The following is a 24614-nucleotide window of genomic DNA, read 5'->3' on the forward strand; positions in this document are numbered from 1 at the left end:
AAGTGAACATCAAGTCCACCACCTCTGACACTATGGTGTCTTCACCTCTTCGGATTAAACTTCTGACAGGATCACGTTTGTCTGATGATGATTGACACCTAGCATACAGTTTGGATTGGCGGTATGGTTCTGTTCTGGGCAAAACTCACTGCCCATCCATGCACTCTGTCACATGCATGCATGCAGCATGTGGGTGAAAATGATTTTTAATGTTGACATATGCGAAGCTAGTAACGCTGTTTGTGGAGTTGTTCAATCAGATATTTCAGATATTTAATGTCTCATTTTATTTCAGTTGATTTCATCTAAGGCTGTAGCTGAAAGTTAGTTGTAGTACTTGTGTTTCTGCTGTTCATCATTCCTTCAGTGAGTCTGCTTGTTAACAGAAAGTTTCTTTAATAATGCTCAATCATCACTTAATTAATCACATACAATTATTATACAAATATTATTCTGGGAACTAAAAATTTGCTACAACACATTTTATTTGTGTTCTTTTTCAGTGAGAAACAGAGATGACATAACTTGTCTTCACAAAACTTTCAGTAATATTTGAGTGCAATGAACGTAAACTTTATTTAATACATTTATTTACAGTGTTGATGTTTCATGAGCTCCTTCTTTTTTTTTTTTTTTTTACATCATCACAGAGATAATACAGAGATCTGGTTTAATAAACACTCACCTATGATCTCACTTACACAAACTCACTATCCCAGAGAAAAAATGTGAGCAAAAAGATGAGGAAATGAGGAAAAGGTGAAAATAATAATTTTGTAGATATAGTTCATGTTAAAATCAAGAATTATGCAAAGTGGGCAGACATCACAGAAAAAGGATCATGACAAGCTTTCAAAAACTCTGAAAAAGTAAATACATTTTGTCACAATAAAGTCCTTTTTATAGTCCTACAGTGATAATGACTCTTTTTGCAGCAATAACAAACTACATCAGTGTATCCACAAATGTCTGACATACACATAGTAAAACATAATAACATAATAATAATAATAATAATATTAATAATAATAATAATAATAATAATAAATGGGTTAAGAGTTCTAAGGAAGAGTAACATTGTTATTATTATTATTATTATTATTATTATTAAATAATTATTATTTATATGGGAACATAATGTATATTATATTTGAAACATGCAATAGCCACAACATACAAGTTAATAGTGGCACATTTAGATGAATCTCACAAAACCTGCCAAGGACATTTCTGGGTCATTTCATACAAAAATTAAAAGAAAACAATATAAGAAATAATTTTTGTATAAAGAGGGATAAGCTAAATTCTCATGAACATAATACCACAGAGTATAAAATCATAATGGTCCTAAAAATATGCTTCATTTGCCAAATATAATCTGTTGCATCTTCACATTCTAATTCAAATTTTCTGTCTTATACTGAAAAGATGACATGACTTTTAAAAGATTTGGAAAAAAAAAAAAAAAAGATTTCTGGGCTCGAAAATAACAGTTTTCAAGTTCCCTAGCATTTCTACCTTTTCCATGACTGTTGGAACCCTCTGAATGAGGTAAATAAATTCCATTAAAAAGCAAACCCTCCACAGTCAAAAGCATCAAAATCAGAGTCTCCCTCAAAGTCGAAGCTGTTAAAATGTGGTGACTCTATTGCTTGACTGCAGGCATGGTAAGAACTGCTTCCTCCCATCTCAGAGAAAGCTGTCGAGTGGGTCATGTCAGGAGCATGGACGGCCATGTTAGAGGAGGTGGGTGGACAGGAGTTCAGGTAGCCCAGCGCTGAGGATGCGGCTGCTCCACCCATCAGCAGACAGACCGCTCTCACGGCCCGCGCATCGCTGCTGTTTCCGTGGCGCAGACAGTCTGCGGAGCGAAGGCCCGGAGCCACGGTGGGGCTGTGGGGAGGCCGCTGGTTCATGCTGCCTAAAGTTCACAACAGAAACAGTTGTAGATAAGTGAACATAAACATGTTGACCTTACAGGCACAATCACAGAGACTGCTCATTATGCGCTGAGTCATTGTTTACACAGATTAGAGAGAAGTGGTGGAACTTGAGCCTACTTTATTATTGTTATTTGCAATGCTGTTCCCAGCACAGTTTAGCTGACACCTTTCTCCTACTAAACTTCAAATAAATGGAACAGAATTACCAACCTCAGACAATGTAAAACTCCTAATGGCAAAAAGACTAGATTTTCCAATATATAATGAGTCCAGGCCAAGGACCATGGGGAATGTAGTCCTTAATAGATGGCAAAGGACAAGAGGGGAGTGCCCTCTGGAGGAGGCACTTTAGAAGGGAGGTAGCAGAAGACCACCACAGAAGAGAAGACAGGACCGAAGATCCCCATGGTGGAGCAGAAGATGACCACAACGATCAGGTGGAACTGGCAAGCACCACGGTGCAGATGGAACTGAAGACCATTACAGTGGTGCTGGAGACCACCATGGTGTGCAGATGGAGCTTGAGAGCACCATGGCTTAGCAGCAGCCCACCATGGCAGACCTGTCAGTGAGACCTGTCAAATAGGTTAGTGACAACCTCTGTGGCTTTATCAAGACAGGCAGGGAGTTCAAGAATAGCTTTTTTGACAGGACAGGCAGTGTATTCAGAGACAAGCTCCATGGCCTTGACAGGACAGGCAAAGGGTTCAGGGACGGCCTCCTTGGCCATGACATGGTTGCAACAGGACTGACAGAGAATTCCGGGACAACCTCCATGGTCATATCCGGACAGACAGAGAGTCCAAAGGGACCACTGTGGTCAAAACACGACAGGGAGGAAGCTCAAGGATGACTTCAGTAGTGGAGACAGGGCAGGCAAGGGATTCAGGGATGGATGGCCTCCTTGACTGTGACTGGACAGACGGAAGTTCAGGGACGACTTTTGTGGTCGTGTCGGGACAGGCTGAGAGTTCAGAGACAGCCTCCAAGGCCATGAGAGAACAGGCAAGGGATTTAAGAATAGCCTACTTGGCTGTGATAGGACAGACTGAGCGATGGGGCTTGAGCAGGCTCTGGAGTGGACTCATGGACTGCAAAAGCAAAAGACGCCAGCAGCTTGACACCAACATAAGCAGTGTGTCCTCCAAAGTGGAAGCCAGTCTCGGAAATGCCTACGAATCGCCCTTGTAACCTCAGATCTGACCTTTATGATACATCCATGACAGTTGGAGACTCTGGCATGGCAGCCATGTTGGGCTGAGACTCTGGAATTACAGCCCTGACGGGACAAGACTCAGGAGTGGCAGCAATGACAGGATGAGGCTCTGAAGTAAAGCTATTTTGTAGAGAGGCTCTGGCGTGGCGGCCATGACGGGATGACATTCTGGAGTGGTGGCCATGGTGGCTGGTGCAAGTTGGGACAAGGATAAACTCAGCTCCATGGCCCCTGGATCTGGTGATGAATAGCCCCATCCCAACAAATCTTTTAGGGGTTCTGGATCATCCTCCACAACACCTATTGTAAAAGAGGAGCCACTCATCACCAGTGCATAATTCATAGAGATCTGTAACAGGTAGTTAATCTCCCCCCCTGGGAGTCATGACTTTATGGGTTTGTTAAGTCTATGGCGGAAAATATCCTTCAATGCAATTTCATCAAATGGTACCTTGAATGACAACTTCCAAAACCACTGGACATATTTTTCAATAGATTTGTTATGCTGCTGAAAATGCAAGAGCTGGCAGTCTTCACCTTCTTCTTGTGTTGTTTATTGGCAGTTGGCAAACCAGCTTAGGGTGCATTACTGCTACCTACTGAACTGTGTGGAGGATCAATGCTAAGGAAAAAAATAATAAAAATGAAAATACCAAAACTTTAGCATTAGAGCATTTTTGAAGATTGAGCAGTGTGCATATATGGGAACCCACCATGAAACACGTATCAAATAACCAAAATGACAGGGAAAAAAAAGAAGTAGTCAAGTGGTTCAAATGAAAGAGATGTCACAACGTTCAGGATACAGCTTGTTTTTACACCAATGCATCATACTTATGGTAGTTAATCAACAAGTTACATCCTTGTATGGGAAACACACCCCAGAGCTTGTTGTTACCATGGAAACAAAAACTGCAGCAACGGTTTATGAGTTCATGATCACCCATTGCACTGCAGTTTCCTAACTGGGTTTCCTTACACTCTTACAACTTAATTATTTGTTATTTTATTTAGTATAGTTTACTTTGTAATAAACATCTTTATACATTGCTCTTACATATAATATATTATAATTAATATTAATTAGTATTGTGAATAACATAAAGCACACAGTTTTGTAACTGCAACCGCCATTTTAAGAGCCCTAAATACTGCACATAGCAGAAAGAATAAGCAGAAAAAAAACATGCTTAACAGATTATAGCAGAGAGAGAGAGAGAGAGAGAGGCTTACCACTGATCACAGGAGATTGTTCTCTTTTAATCAGCAGCATGTAAGAAGTATTTATTCTGTGCGTGCAAGTGTGCTCTTATAAAAATAAATAAATAAATAAATAAAAAAACATTGACAATGACACTTTGATAAATACCATTATCATCAATAAATGGCTTCATAACTTCATCTGTCTACAGCTGCTCTACTGCAGATGCTAACCACTAGAAGGCTTAAGCTGAACTTATTCTAGCTCATTATTATTACTGATGATGATAATAATAAGAAGAAGAAGATAAAATTGTTATTATTATTATTGTTGACCAAACCATTTTTCAGATTAAGTTTAGGTCAGCTGCCATGTTAATGGCTAGTTCTTGAACACCACTGCTCCAGAGGGATTATTAGTGTGAATAATATTACCATAGCACCACATCCAAAGCACCATGATAATATCACTGAAGTGGTTACCAAGACTCAGCCCACCTCTGTGTCTGAAGGAGTTTTCTCTGGAGCGCACTCGTGGGGAGCTCAGGCCCTTGTCACTGAGGTGCGGGGATGAGGGGTCTTTGTCACTGGAGACGTCTGGAAGCGGCTCCCTGTCCGTGATGCATGGCGTGATACTCTGCTGTCTCTTCAGGACAAGCGGTGAAGTCACACCCTGAGCAAAAAGAGGATGCCACTGAAATGTGCAAATATCCTCACGAAAACAGCTTTCTATTCCAAAGATTAAAGATGGCAAAGCGTTCAATTTGGCCCTCATGAGAGATTACAGCATTTATCACTGATATAGGATCTGACGAAGGCCCTGCCTCATGACACATTACATAACATTCATCGAGAATAATCCGGGGTCCAAAATAGTAAAAACCCCACCTGAAAATGCTTCTATGTCCATTCTTTTTAAATGTATTTGTTTCATTTATACATTAAACATAATGATATCAGCATAACATTCTGAGTAAGAGATTTAATAGAGTAAGAGAAAAATAGTCAGTATTTATTTTCAAAATATAAAAACTGTTTATTTCCAGGTTTCTAAGACCTTCTGACCCCACATTATATTTGGTGGTAATGAAACGTAAGAACTCACCTCTTTCACCTTCCTGAGTAACTTCAGCCATTGACTGTTGAAGACAAAAACTTTAATATCACATTCACTAACATTTGCTGGCATTTCTCCTAATACAAAAGGAAATTAAAATTCATCAGATGGATAAGGTAAAGCGCATGAATCGAGTTTGACGTGAACTCACGTGCACTCATCTGGACTGTCTGACAGCAGGAGGAGAAACTTGTCTTGGGGCAGGATGAGGGCGAAGCAGCTGTCTCTGCGGCCTCCAGAGGGCAAACGGGGCAAATCCAAGATTTCTTTACCCTCCACTATGGACTCGCAGTTACTCTGCAGTGCCACCACCTGATCTGGTGGTGAGTCTGCATCTCGGCACACCATCAAATTTCCTTCCACTGTCAACACCAGGTACTTTTCCTTCCATTGCTTGAACATGAAGCCCCCTTGAAGAAAAAAACAACAGCAACAACAAAAACCTTCTAAATGTCAAAGGGATGGAGATGAGAAAAACAAACAAACAAAAAAGCATTGCAAAAGAAGCACAGATTACATTTTTACAGTCAATATTTATTTACCTACATGTGTACATTATTATAACTATTGCTAAATATCTGAATTACAGTATTGAGGCTGAGGAGCTACAGTAGGCCAATGTGAGTGTAAACGTCTGTTCTGCTACATGTCATCAAAAAATGTCACTGTTTCATTGTCACTCCCTCAAGTATGATGTTAGAAAGATTACACCTAATTTAAATGGCGAAATATGACAAAACTGGGACAAAGACATATAGACAGTGAAGACAGAGAGTAAATTATATTAGATTTTACATTGTATTTTCACTTGAACAAAAGCAAAACTCCAGCAGAATAGTCACGGTTATTGATTTGAGTTCATGATTCAGTTCAGGTGTGTCTAGTTTGGTCTGTTGCTGCCTTTCTGTTCATTGTTGTCGGGTCTTGAACGTCAATGTACACGTGTCACCATGTGGGTTTTTGTGGATTAAAGACTGTTTATCTGCATCTTTGTCTTCGTGTGTGTTTATCGACACAGTATTGTGACAGAGACACTCATTTGTATGTTTGTTACTTAGGGATTTGTGGACACATCAGTGTTTTTAGATTTGTGAAGCAAACATTTTGATGTAACACGGGCACCCAGAACTGCCACAGAAGGCCCTGAGTGGCATGTTAACACTGGTGTTATTATTTTTACATTTTAAATACTTGCTGTACTTGATCAGGATTATTAGTTCTTACTTGTAGATGTACATTTCAGACATCCTTGCATTTCATTAAAAATATAGGTTAAATGAGTGAAATCGTTTAATTTAAATTCATAATGTTGCTATTATGACATATATGCAATTAAATATGTGTATTGTCATATGCCAGTATTCTGTTTAAGTCATAGATTTTTATGATTTGTATAATTCGAGCTTCTAGAGGATTCTCATTTAATGGTAAAAATACTGTGTGTGTGTGTGTGTATATATATATATATATATATAACCCATTTAATATATAATTCCATTTAACCCTTAAAAATATAATGGTGATGAATAAAAATAAAACATAAAAATGTTATTTCCATTACTCATTAAAGAGTTTAATTCTATCAGCAATTCAACATCTATAATTTTTCCTTTTGAATTATTTCAGCGGAAAGTCATGAGGACACAAATGAAGCTAGAACAAGCCTTTTAGATGGTATGGGGGTTAGGATTAGGGTTAACGTTAGGGGTACAAGATTGTAGATTTTTCTGGACAAAGGGAAAATATTTCAGGCCAGACAGGAGAGTTTAAATCATCATGGCTTTTTTAGAGACATGCGCATTTGATTTAATACTGTTATTCTGTTGTACTAGAAAGTAAGTCGTTATGAACTTTGTCACTGTCATCCCCATCATCATCATCTTCATTTGACCCAAATACGAGACATACAGAGGGTAAAAGCACTGTGGACAGGTGGAGCTGACACACCTTATCCTGTGAAAGCGGCAGATGAAGTGCAGAAACAGATGATGGATGTTTTAAATATCAGGTGGACTGATGGTAAAGTAGAATGATGGGTATCTATTTTTCGTTGTATATGTAGTGTAGATCACTGCAGTTGAATGAATGTGCAATCTTATAAACATGTCTTCTAGTAGACATATTATCCTATTATTTGAGTGAAACAACACCTCTTGGGTTATTCTACACTGCCTTTTATAAAAGCTGTGAAATGCCATAACCAGTGATTTTATGTTAAATGCAGCATGCTATTCTGGACTGAAGGTCGGCAGTGTGAAACACAAACATATTTGTCACGCTCGTTTAATCTCCTTTCAACGTGTCGAGTTCTTCTACAAGAACGCATCTCCATTTTTTCATCAAACAAGCTATTCAAATAGCTTTAAAATGAGTTATAAGTATACGCAGTCAAATACAAAGACCATGACTAAAGTCAAAAGAGCTCAGTGGAAATATAAGAGATGTACAGTGTCACTAACTGTCTGTGCAAAATAAAATGAACCAATTACTAGACAGGCAATGGAAAAAAGCAACAACAACAACAAATAAATAAATAAGAACTATTTTAAAATGTACTGATATGTAGCATAATGAGTGGCACACAAATGTGACTAAAACATTAGCGAACAAAATAAGAAAGGAAAATAAAAAGAAGAAGGCAGAGGGAAATCAGAACGTGTTCACTTTACCATATTTCCTGAGGAATCCTCTGTGCACCACTGCCGCGCTCATTCCTGCGCCCAGCCAAGCAGCAGAGAGACAAAGAGATACAGAGCTGCGGCTTTACTCTCAATTTGAGAGAGACACACGTAATCCGCACTCATTTAGGACATTCCAGCAGCTAGCATGCTGAGCGGGGCATTATGGGATTGCAGCGACCGCATATGAAAGGGAAGACACAGTAGTGCTCATAAACATCACATGCACACATAAGCTGCCAATCATGTTCAGAACCCAGAGAAAATCCTGTCGAGCTGGAGGTTGACAAATGACACGTCAGTCTCAATCTCAAGTTAAACTACATATACACTAGTCAGCGTTACAAGTGGATCAAAACTTTTCTTTAAAGTTGTCTCAAAACCAAAACAGCCCCATTCTTGTCTTAGGACAACTTTTTTTTTGATCCACTTCAAATGTTGACCACTAAACTAATATTAATGCAGAATTTTGTCATAAGTTTGCACAACGGTAGATAGACACAGTCGGCTTAAACAAACACACAAACAATAACACAGTGCCCTCCACAAATATTGGCACCCTTGGTAAATATGAGCAAAGGCAGCTGTGGAAATAAATCTGCATCGTTTATCCTTTTGACCTTTCATTCAAAAAAAAAATTCTAACTTTTCATTGAACTAAAACAACGGAAAGTGTGGGGAAAATCTCACTGTGAAATAAATGTTTTTCTTTCATCCACGTTGGCCACAATTATTGGCACCCAATTATTGCAAAGTCCTTTTCCCAAGATAACAGCTCTGAGACTCTCCTGTAATGCCCGATGAGCTTGGAAAACACCTGGCAAGAGATCAGAGACCGTTCCTTCATACAGAATAACTCCAGCTCCATGTAGGTGCTTCCCCTCTTCACTTTCCCCCACTCATTTTCTATAGGGTTCAGCTCAGGGAACTGGGACGGCCATGGCAGAAGCTTCATTTTGCACTTAGTGACACATTCTTGTGTTTGCTTTGATGTTTGTTTTGAATCATGGTCCTGATGGAAGACCCAACCACAGCTCATTATAAGATTTCTAAGAGAGGCAGGTAGGTTTAGACTTTTTTATCTGTTGTATTTGATAGAAACCATGATGCCATGCGTCTGAACAAGACGTCCAGGACCTCCGGCAGAGAAATAGGCTCACGGCATTAAAGATCCAGCGGTATATTTAACCGTGGACATGGGCTACTTTTTATCCCTGTTTGCACCAAACCCATGTTGAGCGTTTGCTGCCAAAAAGCTCTTATTTTTATTTTCATTTTAGTTTCGGTTGAAGTTCCAGTCGTTTCTGACAACTGAATATGCTGGGGTTTGCTTTTGGATGAGCGAGCAGGATTTTTTTTTAAAGCCCTCCTAAACAATACGTGGTGATGTAGGGGATATTTGACATTTTTTTAGGCTTTCTGGCCCCAAGAGTCAACTAATCTCTGCAGTTCTCCAGCTGTGGTGCTTGGAGAGTCTTTGGCCACTCAAACTCTCCTCCTCAGCGTGCATTATGACCATATAGACACACGTCCTCTTCCAGGCAGATTTGTAACATTTTCTGTTGATTGGAACTTTTTAATTATAGCCCTGATGGTAGAAATGGGGATTTTCAGTGCTTTAGCTCCTGTCTTACAGACACTTTCTATTTTGTGAAGCATCTATTTTTTTTTACTCCTTTTGTGAAGCATTTGTTTTCAAATTCTGCACATCAGAAAGATTTTAAAAATGCAAATATGAATGCCAGTAATTGTGGCCAATGTGAATTAGAGGAAAAGCATTTATTTCATAATGAAATTTTCCATTGTTTTACTTCAGTGAAAGGTTAGAATTTTGTGATTATTATTTATTTTTTTTTTTTTTAATGAAAGATCAAAAGGATAAAAAATGCACATTTATTTCTACATCTACCTTTGCTCATATTTGCTTTGCTCCAAGGGTACCAGTATTTGTGGAGGGTGCTGTATGTAACTGCAGGTGAAAATGCAAGACTTCATGTGACCTCGACTAGAAGAACATTATGGAGTAGGACAGGGCCGGCCCGAGCATTTTGAGAGGTCTAAGCAGATTTTCATAAGGGGCTCCCACTACCTTTTACCTGAAAACAGATTGAGTGACTGTTTGAAAATGTGTGAAAATTGTTTAACTTCTTTCTTCCCTGTGACAAGCAGGTGTCCGAAACAGAAAGCCGTGTTTGCGCAGCGCTGCTTTGTGTACAGGGGTAACCACGGTAGCCACTGTATTTCTGCTGTTCCATAAGCGCCACCTCCTGGCAGAGAGTAAATTTGTATTTTTATTCTGATGCAGTCTGTCTGCTGCTTTTGTTCAGCTCAATGCTAAAATCGCTGTGACACACCATACCTGCTGCTCTTTCCTAACAGCTAACACCTGAATATTCATGTCCAGTTCAGCCCTTACTTGCTCCTTTGCTTCATCAGCTTGTATGTATCTAGCGCTAAGTTTTGTTCATCATTTTATGTTGTCGGTTCTGAGCATTATCCTCTGTATCTCCCTTTCTGTGTTTGGACTCTTTTCCTGTTCACATCTCTGCCTGCTGTCTTGGACTTATCTGCTCGGATTTATCTTTCTTTCTCTGTGTTTGACCCACGCCTGTTTTGACCCTGCTTTGTCTAACCCGTTAAACCTCCTGCACATGGATCCTCGCTAATCTTCAGAGTCTTCGCTGTCATAATCAAACCGTTTTTTTACGCAGCAAACATGCAGTGCTGTCAAATAATAGAGTCATTTCTAAGTGCTATTTCTATCTGTTTAAACTGCCATTTCAACAATATCTTTTTGAAATTCAACATAAAGCATCCTGTTATGAGCAAGTCTTCTTTATTCATAGCACTTTTTACAACACAGATTATTTCAAAGCATCTTTAGAGTGACAGGAAAATAAGCTGTCAATAATATTGCCAAATATGAAGTGTTCCCAGGTAAGCAAGCTGAAAGGTGACAGTGGCAAGGAACGCAAACTCCATCGGTGACAGAAATGGCGTCGCTGCTGTCCTCGTGAGTTTGAGCGCAGTGGAGAGCTGAGGCGACTGCATCCAAACTGATATTGTCCAGTGTTGGGCGCAGGTGTGTTTTCAGCTGAGAGAGCAAGAGCGGAAGTAGCTTTATGTGCCTGTTTGCATAAGCGTGATCAAGGATGTTGTGTCAGGAAACTTTGTGATACAAGCTTAGTATTTATTTTCCTACATATAGGAAAATAAAACATGACAAATAATAAAATAGTTGTGGATAATCCAGGTCATATGACACACAGTATTAAGAATCATGTAAACTTCAAAAATCATATTTATAAAGTTTGCTATTATTTTGTCTTACGTAAGCATCTGTTACATGAAATACCTCACGCAGGGCATTTTTTTTTAGGAAATCTCAATTAATGAGATTTTGCAGGGTGTATAAAAAAACACCATGTCATGTTTTTGTGTCATGTTGATATGATGAAGAGCTCAAAATATTTTGCGTTGGATGAACAGTATATTAGGATACATACTGCAAGCCTATAGCCACATCCATATAGGTGTTTATCTTTCATTGGCATTTTTATTTTTATTTGTTGTTATTTACCTATTTATTACAATATCTAAATATTGTGTATTGAATATTTTTAATAACTACATTCCATAAAGCTGCTTATTAAAATTATTCTATTTCTAATATAGTTACATAAGGTTATGATTGTGGCTTGACTTCTGTACTACAGAGAAACTACAGTTAAATCCGTTTTGAGACCGACACACTAATCTGAAAAACATGCACTTTTGTATAAGTGAATTTGTATAATTTTCTCAAATTCTTACAATTACTGACATATAGACCTACAGACAACCTCAACATTTACTTTTGTTCATTTCCGGGTTTATTAGGCTTCTGCTGTCTGCTATACTTGGCTACAAGGCATTTCATTATGTTCTTAGCCACTAGATGGCAAACTTACCCCTGCACTTACTTAAACATCCATGTTTCACTGAGCATGTGGAAAAAGGCAAGCAGCACCCTGTTGAAAACAAACAAACAAAAAAAAACTGCATGTGCCGGTTAGGTATGTTTTGATGCTGGTTTATGCTGGTCACGTTGCTGGTCAAGGAACAGCATAAACCAGTAGTGAAAAGCACATTTACACGTTTACCCTGTTGCACCTGTATTCAAACAGCACAGCGTTATGCAGTCGGTCCGTGAGCTCGTGGCCGTGGACTCATTATTCTCTCTGATGCTGGTGGTAAACCGTGAACCAGAGTGTAAATCCACCCGATCTGACTGGATTACCAGCGTGGGATTGTTATTCTCCCACAGCTGTCCTGAGCTCCAGCGCTCGCCGCTAATCTCACGCTCCTCAGCCGCTGCCCTCAATAATATTGATTGTTTGATACAGAGAGAAAAAGGAGAGGGAAGTTGAGTCATTGTCCCTTCGGCATCCTGTCACATACCGTTACGTAACAAACATACAAGTAATAAAAGGTTGTCATCTTAAGCCCATCATGACCTTCTGGCCAGTGCCTATAGAATACGGATGATTACTATAAGCGTATCGTTTTTGATCCTAAATCTTAAGATCAAATGGTGCATTTGGAGACTCCTACAATTGTGTTTCTCCATCTTTCTCTTTCCTCTTCATGATGTAAACTTTGAATACAGTTTTTATCATGTGTGGAATTTTTTAGTGTCACTAATTCATGATTTTCCATGATCACCATTACACTTGTGTACAGCATGTGGTTAATGTGATTTTACTGTAAGTTAAAGGCTTATGTTCTAACAGCATCTTATACTTTAAAGAGAGAGAACTGAAGCAGCATTTGAAGAAGCACAAACATTTTACCTCTGGGACTTGATCTTGTCCAGTAGATATGATGAACGGATGGTGAACATTGAGTGCTCCACATGCAAACAGAATCATCTCTCTCGTAACTTGCTCTCTCTTTTTACACGCAATCGCAGCGGACACCATCTTGTTACTCTTAGTGACTGTATTCCGATAGAGTTTCTATAACTATCCACTGTGAAAGCCCCTAAAATTACCTCTGAAAACTTCAGTGTTACTGTAATAAAGCTGCAGTGTTAACCTTGTTGCATTACTGATTGTTTTGTCTCGTTTTGTTTTGTTTTGTTTTTTTCCTCAACAGAAACTTAAAAAGAATATGTAGGAAAAGATTATACGGTTATTTCAGCTCAGTTCAGCATTTCATGCAAACTTATTGCATGAAAAGTATTTGGTGCGGAGGGGTTTGTTTTGTAAAAGCGACCGGCTTACAGTGCAGTATTCTTACAACATAAAGTACAAAGACATTTTTTTTTGTTGTTTTGGTGAATCCTGCATATAGGATGTGATTAATGATATTTGCTGCCAGACTTCAGAGCTGCAAACAATATGGCTTAAAGTGGAGAATTGAAAAAATAAGGAGTCCTACATCAACACCCTTCTGTTCTGTACAGAGGGCTCAATGCTGAGCTACTGCTCGCCATCCTCGAGGTTCTTGAGCAGGAATCACCACTGACACTGCTTTCAGCCCACACTTGTAGTTTTGTTAGCGACCAGAGGGTGGTGTACAGGTCACGTTTAGGAACACAAATCTCTGCGCTGCGCTCTCTTTCTCACGCCCAGTCAGTAAATCACATCTGTGAAAGTGTGAGCTTTAGTGTTTGCATTTAAGCAGATGTATGAGTTGACAGAGAGCATGAATTAAAGGACCGAACAGCTCTAAATGGACGGAGGCTAGTACAAGTGCCAAAGCCCGTTGTTGTGAAATGCACGTCAAGGTACTATTGATAACACATCAGGTGTGCATACAGGGCTCATAACAAGTCGTACCGTAGCAGTACACATTTAACATACAGACAGTTGATAAATAAAATGAATATTTTATCAATATTGTGTTTAAAATATAAAACAATATTAACTTCTTATTTACTGAGCAGTTGTGTAAAATCACATTTGGGACAAACAGCACTCGTGTGATTGCTCTTGCTGCTTGTGTGTGTGTGTGTGTGTGTGTGTACAGTATTAAAAATAGTATTTAAAATATAAATTTTATATTGATTTAATCATAAAACTGCCACTGATACGTTGTTTATAATGGGAAAACCCATTTTATACACATTTTGCATAAAGGAAACTGGTTTATCAAATTTTTCTGTTATGTGTTTCATAACATAATTAAGAATCATCTTTATATAGTTTGGTATATAAAAATATAATAATAATAATATAAAAAAAACAAAAACAAAAACAAAAACAAAAAAACAGGACTTTTTAAAGTCCTCGTGTCCTCACAGAGTACGTAGCATAACATATGAATAAAATATCTTTTTTTTTATGTTATTTTTCAATTTTTTCAATTAAAAAAACAAACAAACAAAAAAACTAAAATCACAAAACGTTTTTTTCTCCTGGTAGTCAGGAGGATATAATCTACTCTGATTAAATGTACCATCATTCGTCTGTACTATTATATGGACTTCAACAACTTCAGTGATTATGTGTGATTTAATTGCAAACTGAAAAGTTTGTTTTTCAAGTGACTTTTCTCACTTCATACACAAAAAAAGTGTAAACTCTGACAAAATCTGATTTCTTGATGACTTGATAATTTATAGTAGTGATTTAATCATTTCAAAATATGAAACAACAATAAAAATAAGAATGGCTAATAAGCCAATAAGTGCTCCTCTGCTGCCATCTACTGGTTATAATTCTGATTTGACTTTTGTGTGTGTGTGTGTGTGTGTGTGTGTACCTGGTATTTATCACATTATGGGGACCAAATGTCCCCACAAGGATAGTAATACCAGTAAATTTTGACATTTGTGAGGTCCCCATGAGGAAACAAGCTTATAAATCATGCAGAATGAGTTTTTTTGAGAAAGTAAAAGTGTGCACAGTCTCTTGTGAGGGCCAGGTTTAGGTGTAGGGCGATAGAAAATAGGGTTTGTACAGTATAAAAACCATTACGCCTATGGAATGTCCCCATAAAACTTGTAAACACAACATGGGTGTGTGTGTGTATTTATTATCATTATTATTTATTTATTTTATTTTATTTTATTTTATTTTTTATGTATTTTTAATTTTACGTAAGTGTTTGTTTACCATAAAGCATATTTTGATCATCCCATTAAAAACAACATTCAGATTGGATCATGAGAGCTTTTCTTGTTAATAGTCGTATGAAATGATTCAGAGTCATTGAAAAGTGCTTGAATTTCTCTCTCAAAAGGTTGTACAAACCCTGAAATGAATAATGTATAACATAAGACTATTTCTGTTGGTAACAAAGCTGTTTTGGTTACAATGTTGAATAGTTTATGTTAGGCCGTTGCAGTCTGAACGTCTAATAGATCAATGTTGAATCAAATAAAATATTTATTTCTAAAACTACTATTTGTAATGTCTGCTTCATATTTTCTCATTTTACACAAAAATAGCTTTAAAATAATCTTTTGGGAGTATTTTCATTACCCCCAAATAATTTATTACATGCACACACAAATATATTTAGAATATATCATTTGATATCAACAAATATCAACACATCATTTGTATTAGTGGCCTTATAAACCTCGCCTAGTTTTTGATCAGCTACCTCATATCTATCTGTCGTCTGATTAAATCGTTGTAATAAAACGCTGACGTGACATCAACGTTGATTAAAACTTTGAAATGGTCCAAAACACCCAGTGGCGTTATGCTTAGTAAGATCACTTTTGCTTCGCCCACTTCCAGCTTGACACGGATGGCCTGGCACTGCTGGCCATGCAAATGATTGATCTCTTGTACATAAAAATTAATTCAAAAACTGAACCACAAAAAGAGAACTGTTGATGTTTCTTCATTTCCGCGGTCAGGCTATGCTGTAACTGATTTTCTAATGAAATGATAGTCAGCGTATGTGATTTGAGGCAGAGCGGGTCTAGCCTGTTTGTCAAGTTTAGTGAGGCAGTTTAATCAGCTCCCACTCACATTAACCTGACCCACCCACACTACCCTTTCCGTCTGCCCAAACAAAGTCTTCTCATTCTCACTAGTTGGCATTTTTTTCCCCCCCTTCTCATTCTTTGAAGACCATGTTTGATACTTTCTGCCTCCTTTATCTCCCCCGTCTCTGTCTGTGTATTTGTGTGTGTGTGAGAGAGAGAGAGCTCGATTCCTTGGTTTCTTTTGAAAAGCAAGGACACAATGGGGTCTTTCTCAGATGGGTTCTGTCTCCATTAAAGACCCTGGGAACACTGCACGGACCCCTCAACCTCCTCTTAAAGGGCCAGAGGACTCTCCATCCCCGGCAACCTGAGAGCGCAGCAACAGTCCCCTGCATTTTCATGGGAAAAAAGAGGAATCAATTATTCATGAAGGGAGCGTAAATCCCGCCCATCCTACGACTCTCTCTGCGTTCACCCAAACAAACTTCACTCACGTTTATCACATCTCCTGAGTCCTGTATGAACACGCTGTTCAAACTCAGCCGCAGACATAACCGTGAGAGTGACACAACAACCACACACCCAGAGCCACACAAACTCTTGTGTGCGTGTACATTTAAATGTCTTCATCTGACAAAAGATGCTCGTGTGGATTTAGTTTTGCACTTGAGGTAAATGTTAGTCCTATTACTTTTAACTTACAGGTAGCGAGTAGTTGTGTTTCCGCACATTATTATCATTTTTCAGAATATCTCACTTTCAAAACTTTTATGTGATTCTAATTTAAATACCAAGGGTCTGTATTTACATCGATAGAAATGCAACAATATCCCAGCAATGTACAATGAAATGAAATGCAATGAATTAGAATAGAACACACATCAAAGAAGTGAGTCATTTTAGGAAAAATCTCTCATACATATTTAAGGGGTTTTGCACAGATACGCACTACCAGTTACAAGTTTAGGTTACTCGTTAGTACTGATTTCCAAATTGCATTTCAGCAGTAAAATCATTATGGCATAACACACGTGGAAATATGGGGCTTACATAGCGATCATTCCCATAGACACCAGCTCTGCATACTTGACATTCTGTCAGTCAACTTCATCAGGTGCATCCTGGGATTGCACTTTGTAAGGAAAAATAGGGCTTTTCTTTGACCAACAAGTTTGACGTTTTAAAGCCAACTTTTATGCCATTACCTAAAACGACTCGCGCTTAGACAATTTCAGGCCAACCGAAAGAAAGCATAGGTTGTGAGCGTGTTTGTGTTGTGTATCTCTCGGTTAAGTCTGTGAGGTGAAGGGGGTTGTTATGTGTCGGAGTACAGAGAAGGAGGCGCACAGGAGGGAGAGATGGAGGAGGGGAGGAGAAAGACAGAATGGACAAAAGTTGAGTGGAGGAATGTGAGTTTGTCTGAAGGGGGAATAAAGGCGTCCTGATGGGAGAGTGCTTTTGGAGGCAAAAGGAAATTCTGACATAAAAATACGCGTCGCGATTCCAAAAATAACACAGCTCTGGTTTGGAAACACTGGAGCGCTTTTTAACTTTGGCTTTAGGCGCTTTAACAGCCTACTTTACGTTTAGGATTGTACTAAAAAGTTTTTGAGCTAAAAGCGGAGGGGGGAAAAAAGAAGTAACTGCTTAGGCTGCGTTGGATACAGATTTCAGCAGATGACAATTTTGAGGACATCTTGACAGCTCCTTCTGATTATTATTGTTTTTGAAGTTTGCTAAGGAATCTGTCTTTGCCTAAGAAGAATCGCCCATCTGCGGAAAGTTGAAGCGCAGTCTGATCGCTGGAGCGATGCGATGATGATGCGATCCGTCACTGATTCACACTCGACACCGACACCGAACCGGAGCGGCACGAAACCGAACAAAACGATGACCGGCTCCAGCTTATTCACTCTGTTTCTCATTGTAGTGATGCGCCTCGGATCCGCGGAGCTTCTGTCAGGTAGGAGATACACTGCATCATTTCTTATCAAAACTTTTGTAATTCTGGGTGTTTTCTGAGCATTCACCATGATTGAATATGGAGGTAAAATATAATCGCTATATTGTTTCAGGACAAAAAAAAAAAAAAAAAAAAAAGTTTTTAGACACTCAAATCACTTTTTTTAAAAAACGGTTTAATTTTACAGTTTATTTACAATTAACAATTTGCAGGCGACGTATTTCACAAAATGAAGTTTCAAAAAATACAAACATGCTTATGTTTGAGATGATAAAACGATAGATATAATGTTAAAATCAACATACGTTTTGCTTGTTGAACATGTCCGTAGGTAAATGTGATAGACTACAGCTGTGGAGATTTTCCTGCGTGAACACTATGACCCTGGCACCAAAAATAACTGGGAAGAATTGCGATTCAGTAATTGCAGTTCGGAAATATACTTCTGAGAGGAGCTTTTGTGACTAAAGTGTCCACTGTACAAGCTTCTTTTGAATCTTATTTATGGTCAGCACATCTCATTTTGAGGCAGACAGTAACACAGTAACAGTAAAGGACTCTTGACAATGTACTTCACTCCTATTTATGCCCCATGTCTCAATTCATGCCACACCGTGTTTGTTCTTTGGCTAGGTGAGCAGAATTGTGTGTGGTGTTACTTTTCAAAACAATGGGGCTCACTGTTTTCACCTGGCAGACTCAAACAGGAGGGACCTGGCATATATCTGGAGACAAGAAAATCTTGTATTATCTTAGAAGATCGCCCTAACAATAACACTGCAAGAACATAGCAACCAACCAGAACACTCTAGTAACCACCCTGCATCATAACAGAGGCTTTTGCACAGGCAAGCATGGTCTGTATTTTCCGTCTACACGGTCTTGCACAAGACAGTGGCTTTAAGTGTTTTCCAGATGCAAACTTACAGTCTTTACGTTTGTCTGCGAGTGGCCCTTACGCGTGATGTCAAATTAAGCGAAGACTCTGAGGCGTGATGTGATGTCTGGCAGACTGGACACTTATCAGACTCTCACATCAGAGCTCACAGACTCTGAAGACGGGCAGCCTAAACAGGCGGCATGGATGCGGGGATTCAGAAAGAATGTGACTGAGGGGCCATGCTGAATCACGCAGAGGAAATGATGGATTGAGTTTGGGGCAAAGGGACGGATGAGGGGATGAATTGAAAAGAATGGAATAAAAAGCCACGGGAGGAGACTGAGATTGACGGAGAAGTGAAAACATGCAGGAGGAAAGAAAGAGTGATTTGCGTTAGTCTGGTGACAATGAGAATGACAGTGGAGAGGGATGTTTGCGAGGCTGCTGTCCTCCTTCTTAGCAGTCGATTTTTACCGACTGGTTACTGACACTATAACATTTTATAACACCTTACAAGATAATGTTAGGGAGTACAGCCTTGTCTCGTTGTTTATTCATAGGTATTACTACATAACATAGCGTAGCGTAGCATAATACATTTTTCTTATTTGGATAGATGCTAAAATGTACAATATGGACCTACTGACCTCATTTAAAATGTCATTATTATTACGTATTTACAGCTAATAAAATATGTTCACAAATCTTTAATATCAAAAAGACATTTGTATAGTTGCGCTTTGACCATTTTATAGATAAATGTAAGATCTCTTGACCCTAAACCAAAATACCACTAAAAATACACCGTTTATAGTGAATATAAAAAGAATACATAATAGACAGAATCTAATGGACAGAAATGTGTAGGCCTGCAATGACCATATTTTAGCGAAAATATAACATTGAAAATATATTTGACCTTTTTTTGCTTATCCCACTCCTTAAACAGTTACTGTATAAGGAAAAACATGACAGTCAGTCAAGTGTAATCACAATACTTCATTGATTATGAACATCTCAGAAGCGGGACCAAAAATAGTCCACATGTCGATGTGTTGCAGTCGCAGTCATCTCTGGCCAAATACAAAAGTCAAGAGCAGGGGTTCCCAATCTTGGTCCTCCCACACCCCCAACACTACACCATTTTTTACGTCTCTCTTATTGGCCACACACACACACACACTTCAGGTCTCGGAGTCTTTACTAATGAGCCGATCAGTTGATGGTGTGTTTGAAGAGGGAGACATGGTCTAGACTGAAAATACTAGAGCAGAATTTAAGTTGTTAATTGCTGAAAATATTATCTCGATCCACTCCGTGAAGGCGCACGTTTCTCAGTTGAACAGACGTCACCAAAACATGGCATGTCACAATCTGTGACAGCTGATGAGCGTTTGATATCACTGCCGTAAAACCTGTCGTAAAGCTTCTTGAGGCAGCAGGTTTTGAATTTGTAAGGAGTGCAGATTCTGACAATTACAGTTTCCTCACAATGGTATGGATTCTGAAGATTACAGAAATGTTATTTGATTCATTTATTTCTGTTAAACATTTTTCAAAATGTTCATTCCAAGGTTTCAGTATTCTTAAATAAGGGTTTGCACGCATTGGTAAACATGCAAAGTTCATGCATTATTGATGTTTTGGAATCTGTCGATATGAGTTCTTAACCTAACCTAACCTAATTGCTGGATAGTTTCTTCTTGTTGAATACAAAGTTTCTTGTGTATTCCAAATTACGAAAGTAAATGGATTCAAAGCAGCATTTTATGTTGACTTTAAACACTCAGATTCAGAAAGAAGCTGCAAACAAAGACAGTTCAGGTCAGAGTTGACTGCCCACTTTCAGCCCATCATAAAAGGAGAGATGTTTAAAAGAACTAGTGAAGCTAAAAGCCGCTATAGCAATATAAAGGAAAAAAAAAAAAACTAGCCATGACAGGAGGGTTTAGTGGGCCTCATTTTAAATATTAACTTGGGACCCACGTCTCTGCTTATGTGTGTACGTGTGTGTTCTCCTAAACCTTCCCTGAAAGATTGACTGTGTCCACATCCCATTCACATCTGAACACACTGCGGATGAACTGAGAGGAATGTTAAACTCTCTAAAAAATATTCCTTCCTATCAAAACCTAAACTGTAAATATTGTTTTTTATGAGCCTTTTCTAAAAAATCAGTCCGATTTCTTGTTGAGAAAACAGTCCCACGTAGATGAGAGATGGTTGTGCTAGTAAGTGTTTTGAATGCCATGCCAGACTGGATGAAATAATCTTCATGGGGTCAAAGTTTAAGAGACAGGGCAGTGTCTGACAGCTTTGAGAAAATCCTAACTCCTTGAGTTATTAAGGAGGAAGGAATTCCGAATGAGTTGCGTCATCCGAAGCTAACCTACACGGAACTGGCCTAATACCGGATTACACGCTTCTGGTATCTCTCCGGCTTCGGCTGCACAGCTTGTTATCGGCTCCATACCGACACAGGAATTTAAAACATTTCAGTTCTTCAGGCAGATGGGAATGCGTGGACCCAGTAGAAAGTGTTTGACAGGGAGCTGATCTACCGTCCATCCAAAAAATCCATGCAAGGCAGAGTTGGTTGTGTTTTTGAACACCTCCCCTACAAAATCAAAAATGTTCACAAAGCTACACCAACCCAATGGCATTGAAAAGGAGGTTTGACTGATGTTTACCCGCACTGAGAAACAAGGGAGCAAAAACTCAAGGGCCTGAGGTGTATCTTTAGATGAAAATAACATTGTTCTCAACCCAGGTCCTGGAGAGTCCCATCACGCCCGATTCAGCTCATCGGCTCGTTGGTGAGACTGCAAGACCAGAAATAGATGTGTCAGATAAATACCAGGGTTGGCAGCACTAGTTTAGAACTGAACAAGTTTTATAAAGGCATGATTTATGAATCTTTAGAAAAGATGTGAGAAACCTCCAATATGATGGCCAGCTCTTCAACAAACACATGCCAAAATGCACCATGATTTTGTGGTTATGTACCATGGTAGTATTTTGGGGCACCATGTAAAGGCCTTCACACCTTTCCATTGCATAAAAGGTTCTTTGTGGCAAAAGAAGATTCTTTAGATTATAAAAAGGTAAGAAAGAGACTGAATGGTTCTTTGTGGAACCAAAACGGTTCTTCTATGCCATTGTTATAAAGCACCTTTATTTTTAAGAGTGCTGACGTGGCAATTATTCTGCATTTGTATTATTTATCTGCTCTTCAAGACAAACACAGGTTATGGAAGTGATAAACTTGACTTGACTTTTGGCTTAATGGTTTTTCCACGATTTTCCTGCACTGTGTAGGGTTACGTTTCGTGAAGAGCCCTGGGAACGTGACTTCCTCTCTTGGGAAGCCAGTGGCCGTTCAGTGCATCCTGCGAGCGGACGGGGAGGACCAGGGACCCCTGGACGTGCTCTGGCTGAAGGAGGGACAGCAGCTGGACTTGGCTGATACCAACCAGATGCAGTTCCCTGAAGATGAGAACAGCTGGCTGGTTGTTAGTGAACTCAAGTAGGAATACCTGTTTAATGTGGACATTTACAGTGTGTCTACAGTTTCTGTTTCCTCTGTCCGTGATCAGTGTTGTGGAAACATTTAAAACTGGCATGTCACGTTTTCTCATGATTGGTTTGCAGGTGTATTTAAACTCTAAAATGACTCTTTTGTCAGTAAACAGGTTATTAGTATTATTTTTGCTTTTTTTTTTTATTAGAAAAATCTGATTACTATAAAATGGATTAGTTGTGACCCCCAACACTGATCATACCCAGCCCACTGACACAAAACCGTTTCAAAACAGCCTTGAGTTTCACTAAAGCTGACTGGAGCTCTGCCACTAGCAATGCACATGTCATGGTTTTGATTCCCAATGAAACTGAAATTTGCTTAGCAGAAAATCGCCTGCCAAATGAGTCTATTGAGACGTGACTCCCATTTCAATGAACAGTATCCACGTTCTGCTTACAGGATAGAGGAGGTACAGCTCTCGGATATGGGCGCCTATCAGTGTGCGGTGTTCTCTGGTGAAGAGGAGACATTATCCAGTGAGGGATACATCCAACTAGAAGGTATTTCACTTGTCTTACTTAAAATCCATTGTTCCAAAAGTCAATTACATGTTGTGATTGCTGACTGGGAGGCTGGACTGTGTTGAGACTGTAACGTCAGACAACGTCAGACAAAGTTGCGTTTCGGTTGAGAATGAAAATCTGGTTGACATCAGTATTTGACGTCAATTTGACGTTCACTTAATGGTAGATTTTGGGTACACAACTTAAAAACAATAAAATATCAATGTCAGCTGACATCAAATGAACCGTGACATTAGACGTTGAATTGTCATTGAGTTTTGGTCACCTGATGTCGCAACTGAAATTGAACCATATATCAGCATCTTATGACGTTGTGCGCCCGCTGGGAGTAGGCTGCTATGTTGGAAACTTCTCTATTGTGCATTGATATTTAAGGACTCACTAAGTGTCTTTCTCTCTCTTTCAGGTCTCCCTCATTTCTCCGTGGAGCCGCAGCATTTGTCAGTAGTGGCTAACGAAGAGCTGAGTCTGCACTGTGCGGCTCACGGTCCTCCTGAGCCTGTACGGGTCATCTGGCTTCAGGACGGGGCTCCTCTCAATAATCTGGATGACCCGATAGCCCTGTCGCCCTCAACGCTCAACATCTCAGGTACTGACCTCGCTCCACACGACTGTACACTGGTGCTGTTTTATCGACAGCTCTTTCTTAACAACAAATACCTTGTAAGTCCATATTTCATCTTTTTCCTTTCGTAAATCAGCGCTATTGCTCACACTTTGCATTTGTCTGTGAGTTTTACAAATATTTAACCAATAAATAGTACTAAAAAGAGCCTGTGATTAAACCTCGTAACTCCAATAGATCCTCAAACCGCACCCTGAAACAAACTTGAATCAAGTGCAATGAAATGAAGCGTTGAAATGTCTTTAAAAAGGGTAATGTTTACGCAAGAGCGGCTCAACAAAGCAAAACAGGTGCAGTAACACCATACGTCTGCAGGTTTTATTAGTGGTGTTTGCCAGTCTAATCAGTACTATTGCTATGTTGCTCATAAAGAGGGGTTTGTTCACATCACATCAAGTATTAAACTTCAGTGCGTAACCCATCTATATTCTGTGCTGCACCTGATGGATAATAAAAAAAAAAGAAAAAAAAAGTGAACTGACAGAGGGGCACTAGTAGCCCCTTTCATAAACTGCTTAGACTAGTATTACAAGTTAGTCATCTCAGACTGGCTCTTTAAGACATTTTTTCTTCAAGACTGGTCACACACACACACACACACAGACTCTCTGCAGCAGGCGGACTGCCTGGCTGTTTTCCAAACGGGAATCATCCTTTGAGACGCTGGCCTTTGCTTACTGGTGAAAGAGCAGCGGGAGATGAGAGGAAGGCCGGACAGGAAGAAAGAGTGGAAGAAAAAAATGAGGAGAGGGAGGAGGAAGAGGAGAAGGCCTTTGAAAACCTGCCACAGCAGAGTGCCACATACAGCCTGTGTTGTTGTTCCAGCTGTACCGAGTTGAAGAGAGAGAGAGGGAGGCTTTGACTCATCGTGGATAACTGACCATTAGTGGTGGATTCACATCTTGGGAATGAGACACTTCTGCTTGCACACACACTCTGACTCACACTCATTCAAGAA

General features: G+C 39.2%; 2 protein-coding genes across 2 annotated transcripts in view; one reads left to right on the forward strand and one right to left on the reverse strand.

Moving 5' to 3' along the window:
* Positions 1-615: 615 nt before the first annotated feature.
* Positions 616-8304, reverse strand: si:ch1073-83n3.2 (uncharacterized). The gene is made up of 5 exons (XM_051100823.1): positions 8146-8304; positions 5628-5886; positions 5465-5498; positions 4858-5032; positions 616-1921 (listed from the first exon to the last, which is right to left on the reverse strand). Exons 1-5 carry the CDS (start codon positions 8186-8188, stop codon positions 1566-1568), a joined length of 867 nt encoding a protein of 288 aa, XP_050956780.1. The 5' UTR covers positions 8189-8304; the 3' UTR covers positions 616-1565.
* Positions 8305-17451: 9147 nt separating this feature from the next.
* Positions 17452-24614, forward strand: part of LOC127157584 (tyrosine-protein kinase receptor UFO) — a 34859-nt gene continuing 27696 nt past the window's right edge. The window contains exons 1-4 of the mRNA XM_051100822.1: positions 17452-18044; positions 22243-22450; positions 22907-23007; positions 23438-23620. Coding sequence (XP_050956779.1) covers positions 17897-18044; positions 22243-22450; positions 22907-23007; positions 23438-23620 — 640 coding nt within the window. The 5' untranslated portion in view covers positions 17452-17896. The remainder of the gene's footprint in view (positions 18045-22242; positions 22451-22906; positions 23008-23437; positions 23621-24614) is intronic.

This window comes from Labeo rohita, unplaced genomic scaffold (genome assembly GCF_022985175.1).
Source record: "Labeo rohita strain BAU-BD-2019 unplaced genomic scaffold, IGBB_LRoh.1.0 scaffold_112, whole genome shotgun sequence".
In the NCBI taxonomy this organism is placed as follows: domain Eukaryota; kingdom Metazoa; phylum Chordata; class Actinopteri; order Cypriniformes; family Cyprinidae; genus Labeo; species Labeo rohita.